Source organism: Pollicipes pollicipes, unplaced genomic scaffold (assembly GCF_011947565.3).
Source record: "Pollicipes pollicipes isolate AB1234 unplaced genomic scaffold, Ppol_2.1 Scaffold_4881;HRSCAF=5763_pilon_pilon_pilon, whole genome shotgun sequence".
NCBI lineage: Eukaryota > Metazoa > Arthropoda > Thecostraca > Pollicipedomorpha > Pollicipedidae > Pollicipes > Pollicipes pollicipes.
In genome coordinates, this window is record NW_023596576.1 from 23946230 (window position 1) to 23963447 (window position 17218).

General features: G+C 57.2%; 1 protein-coding gene across 1 annotated transcript; it reads left to right on the forward strand.

Moving 5' to 3' along the window:
• The first annotated feature begins 1257 nt into the window (after window positions 1–1257).
• LOC119100140 (nuclear pore complex protein DDB_G0274915) lies at window positions 1258–16440 on the forward strand. The gene is made up of 3 exons (XM_037223250.1): window positions 1258–1395; window positions 14964–15913; window positions 16399–16440. The coding sequence occupies exons 1-3, from the start codon at window positions 1311–1313 to the stop codon at window positions 16438–16440; spliced, it is 1077 nt and encodes a 358-aa protein (XP_037079145.1). The 5' UTR covers window positions 1258–1310.
• Window positions 16441–17218: the final 778 nt, after the last annotated feature.

Below are 17218 nucleotides of genomic sequence, written 5' to 3' on the forward strand. Positions count from 1 at the left end.
TGGAGCGGTATGCGGCGGGGACAGCGAAATTGTGAAGCTGTGTGTGGTGGGACAGCGAAACTGTGGAGCGGTATGCGGCGGGGACAGCGAAATTGTGGAGCGGTGTATGGCGGGGATAGCGGAGCTGTGGAGCGGTGTGTGGCGGGGATAGCGGAGCTGTGTAGCGGTGTGTGGCGGGGACAGTGGAGCTGTGGAGCGGTGTGTGGCGGGGATAGCGGAGCTGTGGAGCGGTGTGTGGCGGGGATAGCGGAGCTGTGGAGCGGTGTGTGGCGGGGATAGTGGAGCTGTGGAGCGGTGTGTGGCGGGGATAGCGGAGCTGTGGAGCGGTGTGTGGCGGGGACAGCGGAGCTGTGGAAAGGGTGCGGTGGAGTCAGCGAAGCCCAGCAGTAGCCGGCGGTGTCCAGCTTCCGGGACACCGGTATGCCTTACCCAGGCGCCGGTACCATCGTCGCCCAGACCACGAACACAAGCATCGTTGGGCATTCGTGTTGGCCAAGTTTGCGATCACCTGGGAATGAAGCAGCTAGCCACGTCTGTTGAAAGATCATCTCAAGATCGTGGTGCCCAAAAATATTTAGCTCCTCCAAGCACTTGCCATTCGCACGTCAGTACGTACGGGTTGCGTGTGACGGGCTTATGTCGCGATGCGTGACGCTAAAACGCAGGAAGTACATAAATGCTTGAGCGGCAGGAAATGACGACGCATTCAACGGTGCTTTAAGTGCGTCATGACGAGGGACCTCCTGCTGGTATATTGGCCGCTAGGTGTGTATATCGTACACGAATTAAACTTTACGTCTCAAGTATTTCTGGCCAATTTTCGGTGTAATATTGAGGTGTCCGTTTGCTATATACCCACATGGGATCCTAGTTCTTGGCATAGCCGCATCCCACCACATCACGCACCACTCGCCGGTGACGCACTGGTGACTATAATCGAGAGGCGAGAAGCCATAATCTGTCAGTGCCACACCGCGTGGGAAGACTATAGACAGACGCTGGGAGCTTGATTACGTGTATTAACTCGGGTCGCCGCGACCGCATGTCTGATCACCGCCAGCCGGCTCCGAACGCGCTCCACGCGTGCCGACTCCACTGACGCCGCCGCGCCGGCCGTTCAACTGACGCTCTGCCCCGCGGCGACTCTGCTGCCGCCCGCGGCGGGCGTGTGACGTCACCGCCGCGGCGGGCGCACATTGCGACGGTGGCCGGCGGCGGCGGCGGTCTGCGCTCGTCTGCGGGGGTGCGCGGGCGGCGGGCCGGGCGCTATGCGTGGGTCTCGTGCGGACAGTTGACGAATAGCAGTGACGATGACCGGGAGATCCAGGAGCCCGACAGGGGCGGTACGCCTCGGGCGGAGTTTGGTGGCCGTCAGTCTTCTGGTTCTCATCTCCGGTGAGTGAAATAGACGCTCGGTGCGCGGTGCCGTCTCCGCCTGTCGGCGCCGTTGCAGTTTGCGCCAGCCTTTGGTGTGTGTTGATATGCAACAGACGTCATTAATCTTCTGCGATAATGCTTTGTTCTGCTGCTGGAGCCCTTGGGCGCACAACCTCGTTCACCCGGGCTGGCAAGCTGAACTCATTCATCTATCGAATAGCCCACCCCACTGACATCACGCACTGCAAACACGTGACACTTTGGCACCTCACGGCGAGTATGCTGGCCGGGCGCGAGCCGACCTTCGGGTGGCATGCCGCCGCCGCCGCCGCCGCCGCCCTGCTCCGCCGACCCGTCCCGAGCGTTGACCTCGCGGTCCCGGCCGGCCGCTGCAGCGGTGCGGACGGGTGCAACGGGCGCAGGTCGCGCCTCGTGACCGCCTGATCACCGGCGCGGTGACGGCGCCGCTCCCGGGCTCGGCCGAGCTGGCTCGGTGGCCGCCGGTCAGCCGCGGGGCCCTGCTCGTGCAGCGGGGGACAGGGCGGCCCTCACGGTCGTCCATGTCTCCGCGCTAGATGGTAGACTCACAGGCTGTACATATGGCTGGCGGCTCCTGGCATCGCTGAAGCGCAAACCACCAGGGCGGCGACCATTCCTCTCATGGATTGTGGCGGAGCGTTAGAAAAACCAGGGCACGATTTAACCTGCAGAGCGATGGGTGTTTGAGCCTTGTGCGTGAACGCAGTCTCCCGGTGTTACTGGGCTATAGACAGTCCGCGGTATGGCCTGCCAGAGCAACGCAGGCCTTTTTAAGCGTGGTGCTCCGTTCAGCGTAAAATGCGTCTTGAAAACCATTTGATTCACATGCCTGTTATACTGCGCGGATCTACATTCTTTGGGACATCCTTGGTGACGATAGTCCATCCAGATATGGGGATGCTGTGGTCTGCGAATATGATTGTAATGTGCTAACTGGCCGAAGGATGTCACTTTATACCAACTCACCTGCTGTTATATACCTTCAGATAGCCCAGCCAGTCCGACATGTAAGCGCGGCTCACTAATCATGATGATTTTTTTGTGCTTGATATAGTTTGGGGAAAAGCGTTAATAAAATCAGTTACAAGCGTCATGACATGGCATCACGAGTATTGATCGGCAAATGCACGTGACGGCAATGTTGTGTTTTAAGTGTTGTCTCGATCAAATCAGCGGCCGGCGTCATGCCAGCTTGCCAGGAGCATTGCGTACGGCAGGCGTACATGATGGCACTTAGTGCATCGGATGGCGCCCATCAAGACCTGACGACCACGTACTCGAGTATTTCAGGTAACGAACTCATGACGGGGCTCTAGCAAGGGCAAAACCAAAGTGAAATAGGCCTCTGAATCGAAGCATAGATTGGCCTGTTGTTTGCTGTGACTGGTTAGCTATAATATAGGTGATATGGAGAAAATGTGGGCTGATAATAGCCTCCTGCTCCGGATATTAACAGCAAAGACATTTGTAGAAGAGTTTGCGGTTGCAAGCGCGGATCGTGCTTTGTGAAAATGTGCAGAGGCGAAACGAAAACCTTGATTCATCCATGTTTTGACGCTGTACTGTCGCTTTTAGATTGTGATCTGTGGTTGAGAGGACTCTGGTAATGTCAGGAGCTGAAGTTCCGCTGCTTGGTGTAAATCTTTGTCATTGGATTTGATTCTGAAGATACATGCATTGGGAATGGAAGGAGAGTCGTTATTCAGCAGATTATTTTTGTCCTTCGGTTTTGCGTATTTCAGAGTACATTTTGTTTTATAAGTAGTAAATATTAAATCAGTATTCGGATGTGTGCAGGCGATGATTTATGCTGACCGTCTCAAACTTGCCGCTGATGGCGCGGAGCAAGAAGAAAACTGCGAGGAAGAAATTGAGTGGGCAAAAGGTGCACTTAGCCAGCATATGACTTAAGTGCGAGCTCATATAATGCTCCGTTCTATTTAAGAGGAAACTATAACAATATCTTGAAGAGGGAAACATATGTTCGACCTTTCCCTGAAAGAATCTTTGCCCACAAGAAAACTTGAACAAACTGCCGGCGGAAAACGTAACAAACTCGTGGATGGGCATGCACACAATATAACCTTATCGTTCCAGAGATGCGTGATATGACATTCTGAAAAGCCCTTATCGTTCCTGGGATGCATGAATGATCTATCTTTCAAAGAAAAATAAGCAGATTGACAATGTCCACCTGGCGGTCAATTTCTCAAAACAGTAGGACTCCGTGGCAATACATATCCGTGTCGTTCTATGGTTGGCACTTGTCTGCAAAATCGAGGGATTGTTCCCCGAATCCTGAAGAAGCAAGGAAGCAAAGTGAAGACTTTTTAGTGGTATCAGCAACTCAATACCGGGGAGACTTGGTGGGGCTCCCCTAAACATAATTTTACCTGTGTCACTCGTGTGCGCCCCCTGTCCACATCACTTGTAGTCGTAACTCGTGAGTTCATGTAATCTGCGTCACTTGTGTGTGTGTGTGTGTGTGTGTGTGTGTGTGTGTGTGTGTGTGTGTGTGTGTGTGTGTGTGTGTGTGTGTGTGTGTGTGTGTGTGTGTGTGTGTGTGTGTGTGTGTGTGTGTGTGTGTGTGTGTGTGTGTGTGTGTGTGTGTGTGTGTGTGTGCGGTGTGTGTGTGTGTGTGTGGGTGGGTGTGTGTGTGGGTGTGTGGGTGTGTATGTGTGTGTGTGTGTGTGTGTATGTGTGTGTGTGTGTGTGTGCCCCGTCCGTGTGGCCTGTAGCGCGTGCGTACCCCTTGTCCGTGTCACCTGCCACACCTGTGTGCCGGTATAGGGGCCGTCGCACGGTAACGCGCTCGGCCAGTGAGGCGCGACCTACGAGTATTGCCGTACTACTTAACCCGAGGGTCTGAATACGGACCCGGCGCGGCCGAGCCGGGACCAGGGTCCGGGACGCCCCTCCACTGGCTCGTGACGGTGACGGTGGTCCGGTGACCCGGGTCCGTCCGTGCCCCGTCAGTGGCGCGAGGTGGCCCGGCGCGCGCGACGCACCGTTAGCTCATCACGTGTCGCTCTGAGTCGCTCCTGCCGCGGCTCGCGGGCGCGGCAGGTGACGCGTGAAAAGCACGGGTGCGTCTCTGGGCATTGTTTTACACGAGGAGGGGCGGCGTGCGCGGTGACCACGACACGGCTCAAGCGCCGTCCCGCGCTCAGGCCCGCGAGCCTTCAGTCTACCCTCTCTCAGCCGCGTGACCTTCGAAGCGGGCATCGCTGATACCAGAGTGCCACGTCGCGTCCGTCTGTGATTAATCGTCTGGCGTTTCCTTTGTCTTTCGGCGCATCATTTTTGCTGCGCGCGCGAGTTGTTTGCGTTGGCGCCGCGCCGGGGGCCGCGTCCCTTTCTCCCCTTGTGCCAGACCCCGTCAGTATATCACGGGCAGGACCGGAATGCCGGGGCTCTGTTGACTGGGCGCAGCGGCCAGCCGTCTGGCGGGCGGATCGGCAGCAATTACTCCACGGCCGGCGCCGGCTGGCGCAGTTTGATTCGACCGGGCAGGCTCGTCGTGTGCGTCCCGTCTGCCCGCACTGAACCGAGCGGGCAATCACGGGAAGAGCGGGTCTTTAGCGTTATCACGGCTGCGAGACCATCTCCTTTCACCTCAGCGGCGGGGCTCCATGCAGTTCTGATTAAGTCGTGGTCCGACACGCGGCAGGAAAGCGCAAGCCGTCTCGCACCGCTGGGCACCGGTGCCGCCATATGAAGGTTGCTTGTGCATGTTTTGTTGCTTGGAGACCATTCCCACTACTGCTCGTGGATATGAGCACAAGCGAATATATCCTATATAAATACGATGATACTGGTTGCTTTGAGGACGAGACCAGCGACACAGCCCGAATTGGTTTTGGTTCAAGTTACGAATAAGATGTGCCTGTCTTGGAAAAGAAGAAAGACGACGGACGGTATTCATTACATTTCGTTATGCAGCACATCACTTTGCTTTTTACGCACCTAATGCAATGCTATCAGCGGTCATAACGGAGCCAAACCCAAGACACGCTGGGGGCGAACGCTGATGTACGGCCCGAACTCCGTTATCAAGTTGTGAGGTCCTGGACGCATAGAAAATAGAAACAGAGTACTCTTGGGATTTGTTTCTTTGTGTCACAGTGTCTTAAGATGGCCATGAGACCCCAAACAGCCGTGGGATTTAAAAAGGGCCAAGGATTTAACATTACATTCCAAAGGGAGGGGTCAGTTCAGTCCCGGCTACGCTGGTGACTGAGGTGACATTTTGGTTTTACGGAGACCTGGTCACAGGAAAAAGCACATAAAAAGGCATAAAGATCATTTTGACATCTTTTTACTGTCTAGAGTCGTTTTTAAGATAATCTTGGATCGCCAGTACATGTGACTAGGGTCTGCAACTTCAGATAATGCGCTACAAAGTGACGGTTTGGAGATCTTTTTTGTGTGGCGACGAACAGTGACCATCAAGGAATGAAATTCGACCTGAGCTCATCTGGTTAAAAACCCGATTATGCATGTGCTGTATAGCCCACAACGTGTGACCAGGGCAGAGAATGGCACTAGATAGTGCTATAAGATTAAATACTTGTGTTCGTAAACAGGGCATACAAGTGCTCACAGAGACGACAACTATCTGACTTCGAATGCCGCTAATGGTGCAGAATAGGCCCGGCGCATGCAGCGTGGCCGACACCTTGACATGAGCGCATGACTGATGCGACTTTTAATCGGCCTGACCTGTGACCAGCGCACGCGCTCCGAGTCGTCTCGGATGCCGGCGGCCACAGCAGGGCGGCCCGGTTCTCAGCGGCGGCTCAGCGGCGCGCGCGTGCGCCTCGGCAGACCTTCACCCGTGCCGTGATGAGGGCTGGCCTGGGCCGCGCGAGCGGGCCGGGCGGCGGCCGCCCTCCCAGCGCCGGGACCAGCTCAGGGCCGCTTCCCACACGGCGCGCCGCCGCCGCCGCCGCCGCCGGCGGGCGAGCGCCGCACACGCTGGGTGTAACGACCCGCATCCGTTCTGGAGGGCCGTCAGCGGCGGCGGCGCGAGACCGCGTGCCAGCCCGGCCCGGTCCGGACGTGGTCCGGGTGCCGAGCCGTGTCCTGGCTGTGCGCGACTCCGTCTGCTCCCAGCTCGCCACCCGCATCGCGCCATGGTGCGGCTGGCGAGCCGCGAGCAGACGGAGCCGAACGAACAAACCAAGAGCCCATCAACGGTTACGGGTTCTTGGTTTGTTCGGCCGTCTGATTTTTGGTTAGTTCATTCTCCTGGCTCGTGTCGGCAATCGTGTCCGGTCCGAGTCTGTGTTTCGGTTGGTGTCCGTGTCACGACCCGTGTCCTTGTCCCGGTCCGTGTCTGTGTCCCGGTCCGTGTCCGTGGCCCTTTACGTGTCCGTGCCCCGATCCGTGTCCGTGGCCCTGTCTGCGTCCGTGACCCGGCCTCCGGCTTGGTCTGCGTGCTCCTTGCGTGTCCTGGCCGGCGTCCCAGTCCGTGCGTCTCCCCGATATGCCAACGGTCTGGCACGTCTCGGCTGAACCGTCGTCGGGCATGCAAGCGTCGCTTTTAGAACCGCGGTGTCCGCAACAGGCCTTAATAGCGACCGCCACTGAAAGTGACAGCTTGTTCTATTTTTACATGCCTGAGCTTCCCCAGCCTGTAAATCAGCCGGACCTTATGCACAGTATGTAGATAAGATACTCATTTGAATTTTCCATAGTGTATTGCACTAGCTCTTTCTCGGCTACGTTAACTGAGGCTTCTGATGGTCATTGAGAAAAAAAAAACACTTTCCTTCTTTCATAAGCAGCCTGAATCATTGCACTGGTATAGATAATTTGGATTTTGAAGATTTATACAGGAGAACTATGTACCCGGATGGAAGCTGTATGCCTCGACGCTCACATATGCTGTCTGATGAATGCCGCACTGCAATCGTGGGCTGGGCTCGATTTCTGTCCAGAAGATTGCATTGAAATGGTTTGTTTATGAGCGAACTGCGTTGAGGCGTTGCCACGCTGTACAGCCATACTGCGGTTGTCTGCCTGTTCTGAAAGCCTGTTCTGTGCCTGGAGAGAGTCAGGAGTACCTACGCCGGCGACTGCAGAGCGGGTCAAAGGGCCCTGCCATGGATGGTGTAGGTAACGGAATCCAAGCGACCGTTGCCCTCATCGCGTTTGGGAAGTTCGCGCGGGCCTGATCCTGAACCGGCAACCCGCTATCCACCGCATTCCAACGCAGCCTTTTGGAGTGAACGTGTCCGGTCCTGTCAGCCGTGCACGGCGGCGTCGCGGTCCCAGTCGGACGGCTCCCGCACGCCGCGCCGGCCCGACACAAACAGCCCCAACAAGAGACGCTGCGCGCGGCTGCAGAACAGCGGTGCTCCGTGCGGCGGTGCGGTGCCGAACGGCCTGGCTCCCAGACGAGCTGCCGGTGGATGTCAGGCGGCTGCAGGACAGCGGTGCTCCGCCTGCCGAGCGGCCTGGCTCCCAGACACACTGCCGGTGGATGTCAGGCGGCTGCAGGACAGCGGTGCTCCGCCTACCGAGCGGCCTGGCTCCCGGACGAGCTGCCGGTGGATGTCAGACGGCTGGGTCCGATGAGTTTTAAGCGCGCTGCCAATTAGCTGTTCGTGCAATGGGGTTGTGTGATGCTGTTTGTGTATGCATGCATTTGCATGCCTTTATTCCCTATCACTTTACATTGTTACTGACTGACTGTTTTATCTCTGGCAAATGGCACGTAATAGCCACGTATTTACGTGGAGTGCCGGCCCATGTCCAATACGTGGCTTCGGTGCTTTTGCCGTGTGGCAAGTTCAAATACGTGAAGACAACTGCTTCCAATGTGTTCCGCGGTTATGGCATGTCCTAGACGGGCCTCGTACTACGACACTGCTCGCAGGTACAGTGATGTCGTGCGTTACGATCGTCACGGTTCCTCGGAGATGTCGCTGATCATTTTGTGCCTTGGGCAGAAAATTGGTGATATTTGTCTTTTTAACCTACAACACCACATATGCTCCACCTAAGTGGCTTACACTTCACTGGTCCGACACCAAATGTCAGAGTCATTATTTTCACTAGGCGCCTCGTTGCCCCCCATCTTGGCTTTGTTGCGCACATTATGCATGTGACTTCGATATGATCATGGCTATGCTACGGCTAACGGTGTTTGCTGGGGGTCATGTCTTCAGCAACACCTCCGCTTAGCAGACGCTCTTCGGAACGGTCTGTTATCGGGATTTATTGGCTTGAAATGTTGATCACATCAGCTAGGATATGATATCACACGACACGCGGCGGGGACCGAGAACCGCACTCAGACGTGAAGATCAACCCACTGCGCTGCATATCCACTCATGGAAACCGTGTCAGAGATCGCACACGGCGCCATCGCCAGTGATGGCACTTATCCAGTTAACACCACGCCGCCAGGCCCAAGAGAAAACCTATTGTAAAAGTGGATTGGTCTGGTCCTGCCCCGTTGCTTGGCTCGCCTGTCGAAGCGAAGTGCATCACGCTGTCTCCGGCGCGGTGCAGAATGCCGGGACCCAGGCGATGGGATCTCCGCTTCATCACAAACAGCGCCTGGTGATCAAGATGGAGCGGGTGAGGCCAGCGAGCGAGGCGGAGCGGGAGAGGCGAGTGAACGAGCGAGCGAGGCAGCGCGAGCGAGGCGGCGCGAGCGAGGCGGCGCGAGCGAGACCTGCCGGGTGAGCCGGGGGCGTGCGAGGCGGGCCGGGCGAGGCGCCTCGCGGACGGCACGGCAGCCATGCGAGTGCTGCGCGTGTGACAGGTTCGCTTGGTAGGGAAACAATGAGGTAGTGTGGCAGCCTATACTGCCGACGACCGTAAACCACCAGCGCTTTCGAACCTTATTAGACCTATGGAGATGAGTGGAGCATGCTTAGCGACATGGGTTCATATAAATTCAACAGAAGTTCATGACTGTTCGGCGGTCGAGTGTTGGTGAATTCGTGTTCGTCGGTCTGGCAGCATCTAGCAGCATCATTTGCACCTTCTGGTAGCATTGTCTGACAGCATCGTTTAACAGCAAAATGCATTGCTACCAGGTAGCCTGAGGGTTTGCGAAAGCATGATCCTTGCATCAACATTATACGTGGTTGTTGTTCCATTTGTGCGACCGCTTTGTCGATCGCGTGGATGATTGCACTGCACAATATCCGGCTCCGTGTCGTCGTGAAGGTCGTCTCAACTAATCCCGTTTGCGTCTTATCCAGCGAGGTATCCCACACGCCGGTGCATTCCCACTAATTCGTTAACTTTTGGGGGCCAGCAAGGACGCTTGCCGTTGCTGTGCGACACACACTAATGTTTAACTTGCTGGCTCATGCTGGAAAGATAGCAAAGCTGCAGAGTAATATTTAAAAAGCGGACTGAGGGGAACGCAGAAGTTGAAAGCGTTGAAGATGTACCTGCTTAGGACTATTAAAAGGTTATTTACTATATTGGGTCCTGAAAATTAAACCTGCCTCAACAAAGTGTGTTAAGTATTTGTTAAGCGCAAAAGCAAGCAGCCTCTGTTTGAAAGACTGTTCGATTGCCGCCATCCCCTCTCGCGGGTTTGAGTGGAAGCCGGAGCGGCACAGTGGACACAATGATACAAATGGTGCGTTTCTAGCTACTTGCCAAACCAGCGTTATAAATTGTTTAATAACCCTGTCCTCAAACATACCAGATGAAATTGCTCAAAGTCACTTACCTGCTTTCAGTCACTCTGCTTTACACCTAATATACGGCATTGACGTATGTTGGATTTTTTTATTTCAGATCACTCGTCCTGTTCTTCACTCACAGTATATTTATGGATGTGACCATGCGCATGCATGCAGGATGAGGTGGCCATGACCTGACAATATATTCACCGTATGCTTGCAACTAGATTAATATGCAGATTGTACCACCTGTGGTGGATTAGTATGCACATCGTTAATCGCCACCCATTGTCATCAGTGTCACTGCCTTTATTAAACGAACCTAAGGTCCTTCACCCTGTCGTGGCGGTTGGTGAGGACGCCCTGACCCGGTCCAGGCGCCGCGTCACCGACCCCAGCTGGACTGGACCGGACCGGACCAGACCAGACCAGACCAGACCGGACCGGACCGGGCCGGGCAGCCGCCGCGACGCCGGCCGTTCTGCCGGCGCGCGAGATGCGCGTGGGGCGGCACGGCTCCGGTGCGGCAGTGCGTGACCTCCGGCTGCCGACGGCCGACGCGTCAGGAAGCACGCGCTGCCGCCGGCGAAAGCGGCGTGCCGTCCTCGGGCGCGGCGTTATCGGCGCGCGCTGGACGGTGTCCGTCGGCAGTCAGCTGATGGCTACGGATCACCGGGTGGCGGAGCGCGCTACCGAGACGGAGGGAAAAGCTAACGTAAAAAATGGGGACGAGCGGGTTTCTCAACCGAATTCGACACCCTGTAACATTAGCAGTGCCAGCAGTAGTGATCATCCACTTGCTTTGTTCGAGGACGGAAAAAGTTATACAAAAAGGCGCCAACAGCAAGGGGTTGTGAAAGGAGGAAGTAGACAGAAAATGGGGCATGCCATCGAAAGGAATAACCACCAAACACCAAAATCTTTTGAATCGCGCCGTTTTTCCGCAGCTTTATGGATGGGTCTGGGCATGCACCAACACCATCCTTCAACTACCGCAGAACTTAGCCATCCACACAGTGTTTTTAGGCGTTCGCACGGGATAGTGTGGCACTTAGGTCGTGAGCGCTGATGACAGGAGCAGCAGCGGCGTGCGACCGCTCCGTTCGGGGGCAGATTGTAGCGGGACCTTGGCACCGCTGGCTGCCGCCTCAGCAGCAACCGCAAGCAACGCTCCGTAAGGAGGAGCGCTCTGCGGTGCGGCCGCGGCCGGGTCCCGGTCGGGGTCAGGAGCACGGCGGCGGGCCCTGGCCGGGGTCAGGAGCACGGCGGCGGGCCCTGGCCCTGGGCGGCGCAGCAGTCTGACCCCTGGTCACCGCTGCTGAATACCTGTCTTTGTATGCACATCCGGCGTATCAGTAGGCTAGCCGCAACACATGCTAAGTATGCGGCCAAGCGTGCGCCGTGATAACAATGCGAGGGCATTTGGTCACCAGATGCAGATGAAGATAACTTATTAAAAAGCGGTTAACATAGCCGGCACACCGGCACAATAAAATTCATGGATGCAATGCGACATCGAAAAGACGGCCACAACGAATATTTACGGCACTCTGTGCTGCAACCACACACCCAGCTTACTCTAAGCTTGGACGGCCTACCTCCCTTACCTTCGTTGACTCACGGCACGCGAGAAAGCCCTGCGGTTGGACTCCAGGGAGATCGCGGCCGGCGGTCTTCTCCAAGTGGCTGCAGCATGAAAAAGCCGGCTGCCTGGCCAGGAGAAGTCACCTGTCAAGCTGCAGCTCTCCCGCAGCGACCGCACTGGTTTCTGTCTCACACACCTGTGAGCGCCTTGCGAGAAGAGATTTGGCGTCCAATGGACGGCTATGTTTAGTGGGGGTTCCGAGCCCTTGCAGAATGTCAGCTTTGTCGCCATTCCAAGCGTGGACGATTGTTTTCTGTCTCCCGGTCGTTTTCGCCCCTGAAAAGGACGCTACTTTTCATGATCTTCTTTGTAGCATAAGTTATAATATTAACTCGTGTTTATGGTATTTCTGGTAATGCTGGTCCGCCATTTTAAATGGTTTGCGTATGGCGTAGAATGTAGTGTGACTAATTGAGCTTTTCAGTAGACAAAAATCGTTTGATGTGCATAATTACATACGCCATATCGGTACATACGGGAGACACTGCTCTATATAATTACTCTTTGGACGCTTCAAGCTTCATGAATTTGGGCGGTGCAGGGGCGCCATTGTCCACTGGGTAGATACGCGGCACCATCTCTGTTACACAAAATTCGATTTTTTAGCGGAGTAAAGCATTCTTGGGTGAAAGCTTTCTGATGTGTGAGGTAGGAAGCTAAATGCCTTGTTCGCTAGTGCAACAGATAAAGCCTAAATGATACCTTGAATTGCGCTAACACTAGCGATCTGAAAGCTTATGAAAACTTTTGAAATTACTAATTGACATTGAAAAAGAAGTTGCGGATTATCTGTTGCAGATAGAGTGGCTGTCTGACTGACGTTAGGCAAGCCGTTTAGGTACATAACGGCTTCTCTTCGTTGTTGGAACGTTGTTAAAACCGCCTTAGGACGTCCAGCGTGATATGGTTTTCATCCATTTCCCCATAAGTTGAGCGCAAGCAAGCAGTTCAAGCACCTATCTACCACTCGGATAACTTCCGTGTTATGTCGTGCACAACTTTTGAGAAGGTTAACAGCAAAATAAGAAACGAAAAACAAAAACAGCTCGATTGTCTGCGTCCAGCGATCCTTTCATGATTTGGTGCATACAGATATAGAATGTCACTCGGGGTCGTGATTTATCGCATGTCATATGATCATTACTGATCATGGTCTTGCGCGGCTGACCGACCAGTTCGGCTGACTGGTGACGATCATTTTCAACGGTCCGTAGCACACACGCATACAGCTTCCATCTATTTTGCGTAGAGTAGCACAGACTCGTTTGGAGGCACCCAGTATCAGACGACAGCCCCTCCATCGGTGCCTCGGAGTCACGCAAGCTGTTTCATATTACACGTAAGGCCATGCAGCTACTTGGTACTTGGTATTCTGGTGCAGGGAATTCTGCTGGAGAATCAGAGCGGAAGGTGTATGAGTTGAACCGGTTTTTGCCCTCGGCGAGTTCACCTCTAAAAAGTCGCAGGCCGCCGCAGCGGATTGACGTCGGCGGAGGAGAGGGCCACCGCGGTCGATCTCGACTCCCTGCGTCGGCCACGTGCGCCGAGCAGCGCTCTCCCGCGCCGTGAGTGCCGCCGCGGCCGCGCGGCGCGTCACAGCCGGTTCAGCGGTCGCGCTTTGTCGCCGAAGTCGTGACGAAATGGTCCCTGGCGTCCAGACAGTCATGTTTCCGCCAGCCGGCATCGCCGGGCAAAAAGGGTGCTCACGACTAATGGCGGCTAGTGGGTCTGCGACCAACTTCAATAACACATTTATCGTGCGTGAGGGTTCTTGTGAAACGCACGCCCGGGTCATCTCTCCCGTAACGGTGCTCTGCTGACCTCTGGGTCAGACAGTTTTGATAATGATTCTGTGGATGATCGTGAAATGTACATCGCAAACGGCTGAACGGCTGGTGATGCATTTTGCACAACAAGCGGTTTCAAGCTCTCTGACGATTAGTGCCATAAATTCGGGCATGCCCGGCACCGGTTTCGGTCATAGCGCGTGCAGAAATGTAGCATTTTTGACATCGAGATATTGAAAGCCATGAGAGGATAAAGCGTTGATGTGTCCGGCGCTGAGTGCAAGTCGCGTCGTCTTACAAGGTCACCTCTTGAATGTGAGGCCTGCCATATTATATTTATTCCACGGAGTCCGGGTTCCTGTACGTTTTTTCATTACGATTTTTTCCCCGTTCAATCCCTGTCCTGTACGATTTTATGACACACGAGCGTTATCTCAAGCGAATTTTCCCATAATGTCTGTCTTCTGTTGGATTTGTATCCCGAACGATCTGAGCCGTTCCATCTCTGTCCATACGACCTTTATGATATGTGATCCGTTGCATTATGGTCGTTATCCCATGCGATGTGTATCCTGCATGGTGGTTTGAATGTCATTTTTGGACGTGACATATTTTTCTTGTAATCTTTTACTATGCGTTGTTTTACCCGGCCGTAGTGGTACCCAGCCGTGGTAAGCTGCGCGTCTGGGAAACCAGAAGCATGAGGCTCGATTCCCCGGGATGCTCGCCCTTCCTGCCAGGGTGAGAGGCAGGCGACGCCATACAGCGTCAGTAGCTGAGTACGTCGTAAAGTCCGAATCACACACACACACACACACACACACACACACACACACACACACACACACACACACACACACACACACACACACACACACACACACACACACACACACACACACACACACACACACACACACACACACACACACACACACACACACCACACAGCACGCACGCACGCACGCACGCACGCACGCACGCACGCACGCACGCACGCACGCACGCACTCACGCACGCACGTACGCACGCACGCACACACGTACGCACGCACGCACGCACGCACACGCACGCACGCACGCACGCACGCGCGCACGCACGCATGCGCGCGGCTGGCCAATGGTAACAGCATTGCCGATGGTCCCTCGAACGGCAGGTTAGAGTACAACAGTGCACACAACGCTATGATTTGTCGTGCTCTGAAAGCTTAGTTACATTTGAATGGTTATGAAACATGCAGGTTCCGGAAAAAATGCACATACACCACCGTGGGTAAACACACGCGACCGCTGCTTCCAAGGTTACACTGTCAGTTTCTTTCACTAGAGATTTGCTCGGAAAGACACTGCCGCAAAGACAATCTAGATCACACTCGTAGAACGTTCGTATCATTTCTTATGATGCCCTGATTTTGAAGCATTGCGTAATGGTCCGCAGCTAACCACGTCTTCTTTCCAGGTACTGTGGGCGACAACCGATGGCGGACTGTGGGCTCCGTCACAGCACTAGAACAGCGGGCTCTAGCAATCACCGACCGGCCATCGGGCCAGGAAGGGCTCAGTTTGGGCTCCAGGCAATCAGAGGCCATTGGCTCAGCTGCGCAGCAAGAATCCTCCGAGGCGTTCGAACCGAACGAAGGCAGCGGCGCCGCAATACTCGGTGCAGATGCTCAAGACCTTTCCACCTCTCCTGGGGGGAACGATGCAGTGCTGAGTGAGGTGGGAGGGATTTTAGGGGGTACAGGGGACATAGAGAGTGGTGCTGCGTGGGATCTGGTGCTAGAACCCGATCGGCAAACGAAGGACTCGAGTGGGGACGCACACGAGGCGCAAGACGAATCAGCCGATCTGCTTTTTGACGAGACGTTTTCGTCGAGTAGTCAGCTGTCGCCCGCCCGCGGTGAGGATGGAGCGGCGAATCACCGGGGCAAGAAGCCAATGTCTCCTGCAGGCGCGGTGTCCGCCACGGATCGGACGTCCGTTGTCGGTGCTGACCAGGATCCGGAGGCTTCAGCGTCATCAGCGTCATCAGCGGCTGCCCCGACAGCTGTGCCGGAGGTGTCGTCGCAGGGGTCACCAGACGCGACAGGCATCCCAGAGGGACTGGCGGTGATGTCGAGTCAGGCAGAGCCAGTTGCGCCCAAGTCTGCGGCGGTGGCGTCCACTGGGCTCTTCAGCGTCACCGCCCCCGACCTGACCGGAGCATCGACCTCCCCGCCGGCGAGCGCGTCCACGGATGCCACGCCCGCCGACGCCGGCGACCCCGAGCCGGCCTCGCCGACCCCGCCCTGGCGGCCCGTCTCCAGCCCGCCGGCCACCACCGGCCGGCCGCTGCGCAAGAGCAACCGTCGCAGCGACCCGGACATTCACACCGTACTCAACAACATCCTGAGCATCATCGGAGGCGACGTGCGACTGCGCGGCGCGGGCGCGCCGGCGGCGACGACGCTGCCCGGCCGCCGGCCGCCGTCGCGCATCAACAATCGCGGCCCGCCGCTGTTCGTGGCCGTAACCCGGCCGGCGCCGGCTCCGGTCAGCAGTGCGCCGCGCCGGCCCCCGACGGCATCCCCCTCGCCGACCGAGCCGGCCGTCGAGTCGGTGCGGTTCACCGTCCGGCCGGAGATGGCTGGCCCGGTCGGAGGGGAGGGGGCGGAGGGAGCGCCGACACCGGCGCCGACCAGTCCCGTCGTCACCGAGGCGCTGCCGGTCGGGGAGGCGGCGACGACGCCGCCGCCGGTACAGGCGACGCCGCTGCTGCCGTCGGCACCCTTCACGGTGTCACCAGCTGCGCCAAAGGCGCCTGATGGCCCTTCTCCGGACCAGGCCCCCACCGAGGACGCCGTGCCTGTCGCGCCGGAACTCGATCGTAGCACCGACTCGCCGACCCCCGACAGCACCGGCGCCGAGCCGATCAGCAGCACGCCTGTCACCTCTAGTCCGTCGACCAGCACCGACCCTCAGTCCGCCGACCTCACCCCCACTCCGCCGACCAGCGGCGACCCTCAGCCCGCCGACCCCACCCCCACTCCGCCGACCAGCGCTCCGGTCACGGGGCCGCCGCCGCCGAGCACAGCAGCCGCCACCTCGTCCACTGCGGCCACGCCGATTTCGTCGCCGTCCGCTGGCGACGTGGAGACCGAACTGACGTTGCCTCCTGTTGTCACGGCGCCCGCGGCTGCGGCGGATCCGAGCCTGACCTTAGCGGGGCATGGCAGCGCTGAGGACGGTCCGACATCAGCGGCGCCTGACCTTACGGCGGGGCAGGACCTGACCCCGCTAGGAGTCGGAGAGCAGCATGAGTGGCGACGTGGGCATCGCCACTGCAGCGCCCCCTGCGCCGGTCTCCGTTCCCTCCATCGCGGACGGCGGCGAGCCGACCACGGCGGGCCCGGCAGCGGCCGACACGGAGCCTGCCGTCTTTCCCGCCGGTGAGGTGGAGCTGGTGACGGACCTGGCCTCCGCGGAGGCCGGCGCCTCCCCCTCCGTCTCCTCCACTCCCGCCGTCCAGGGCGCGTCGTCACCGACGGCGCCGCCGGGCGGCCGGCCGCGGCCAGGCGCGTCGCCGGAGCGGGGCTGGCTCGGCCCGACGCCGCCGCTGCGCGCCGTGTCCGGACGGCCGGGGCTGGTGCTGGACGCCACGGCGCCGCTGAGGCCGGTCGGTGCGCGACCCCGGCCCCAGCAGGAGCCGGCAGTTGTGACCGGGTCGCCCCCGGG

What these genes read in the sequence shown, in the direction of transcription:
- LOC119100140 (XM_037223250.1), top strand. Translation starts at nt 1,311, where the DNA reads ATGACCGGGAGATCCAGGAGCCCGACAGGGGCGGTACGCCTCGGGCGG. An exon ending in TCTTCTGGTTCTCATCTCCG is followed by an intron (nt 1,396 to 14,963) that starts GTGAGTGAAATA and finishes TCTTCTTTCCAG; the next exon opens with GTACTGTGGGCGACAACCGA. An exon ending in TGAGCATCATCGGAGGCGAC is followed by an intron (nt 15,914 to 16,398) that starts GTGCGACTGCGC and finishes GACCCCCGACAG; the next exon opens with CACCGGCGCCGAGCCGATCA.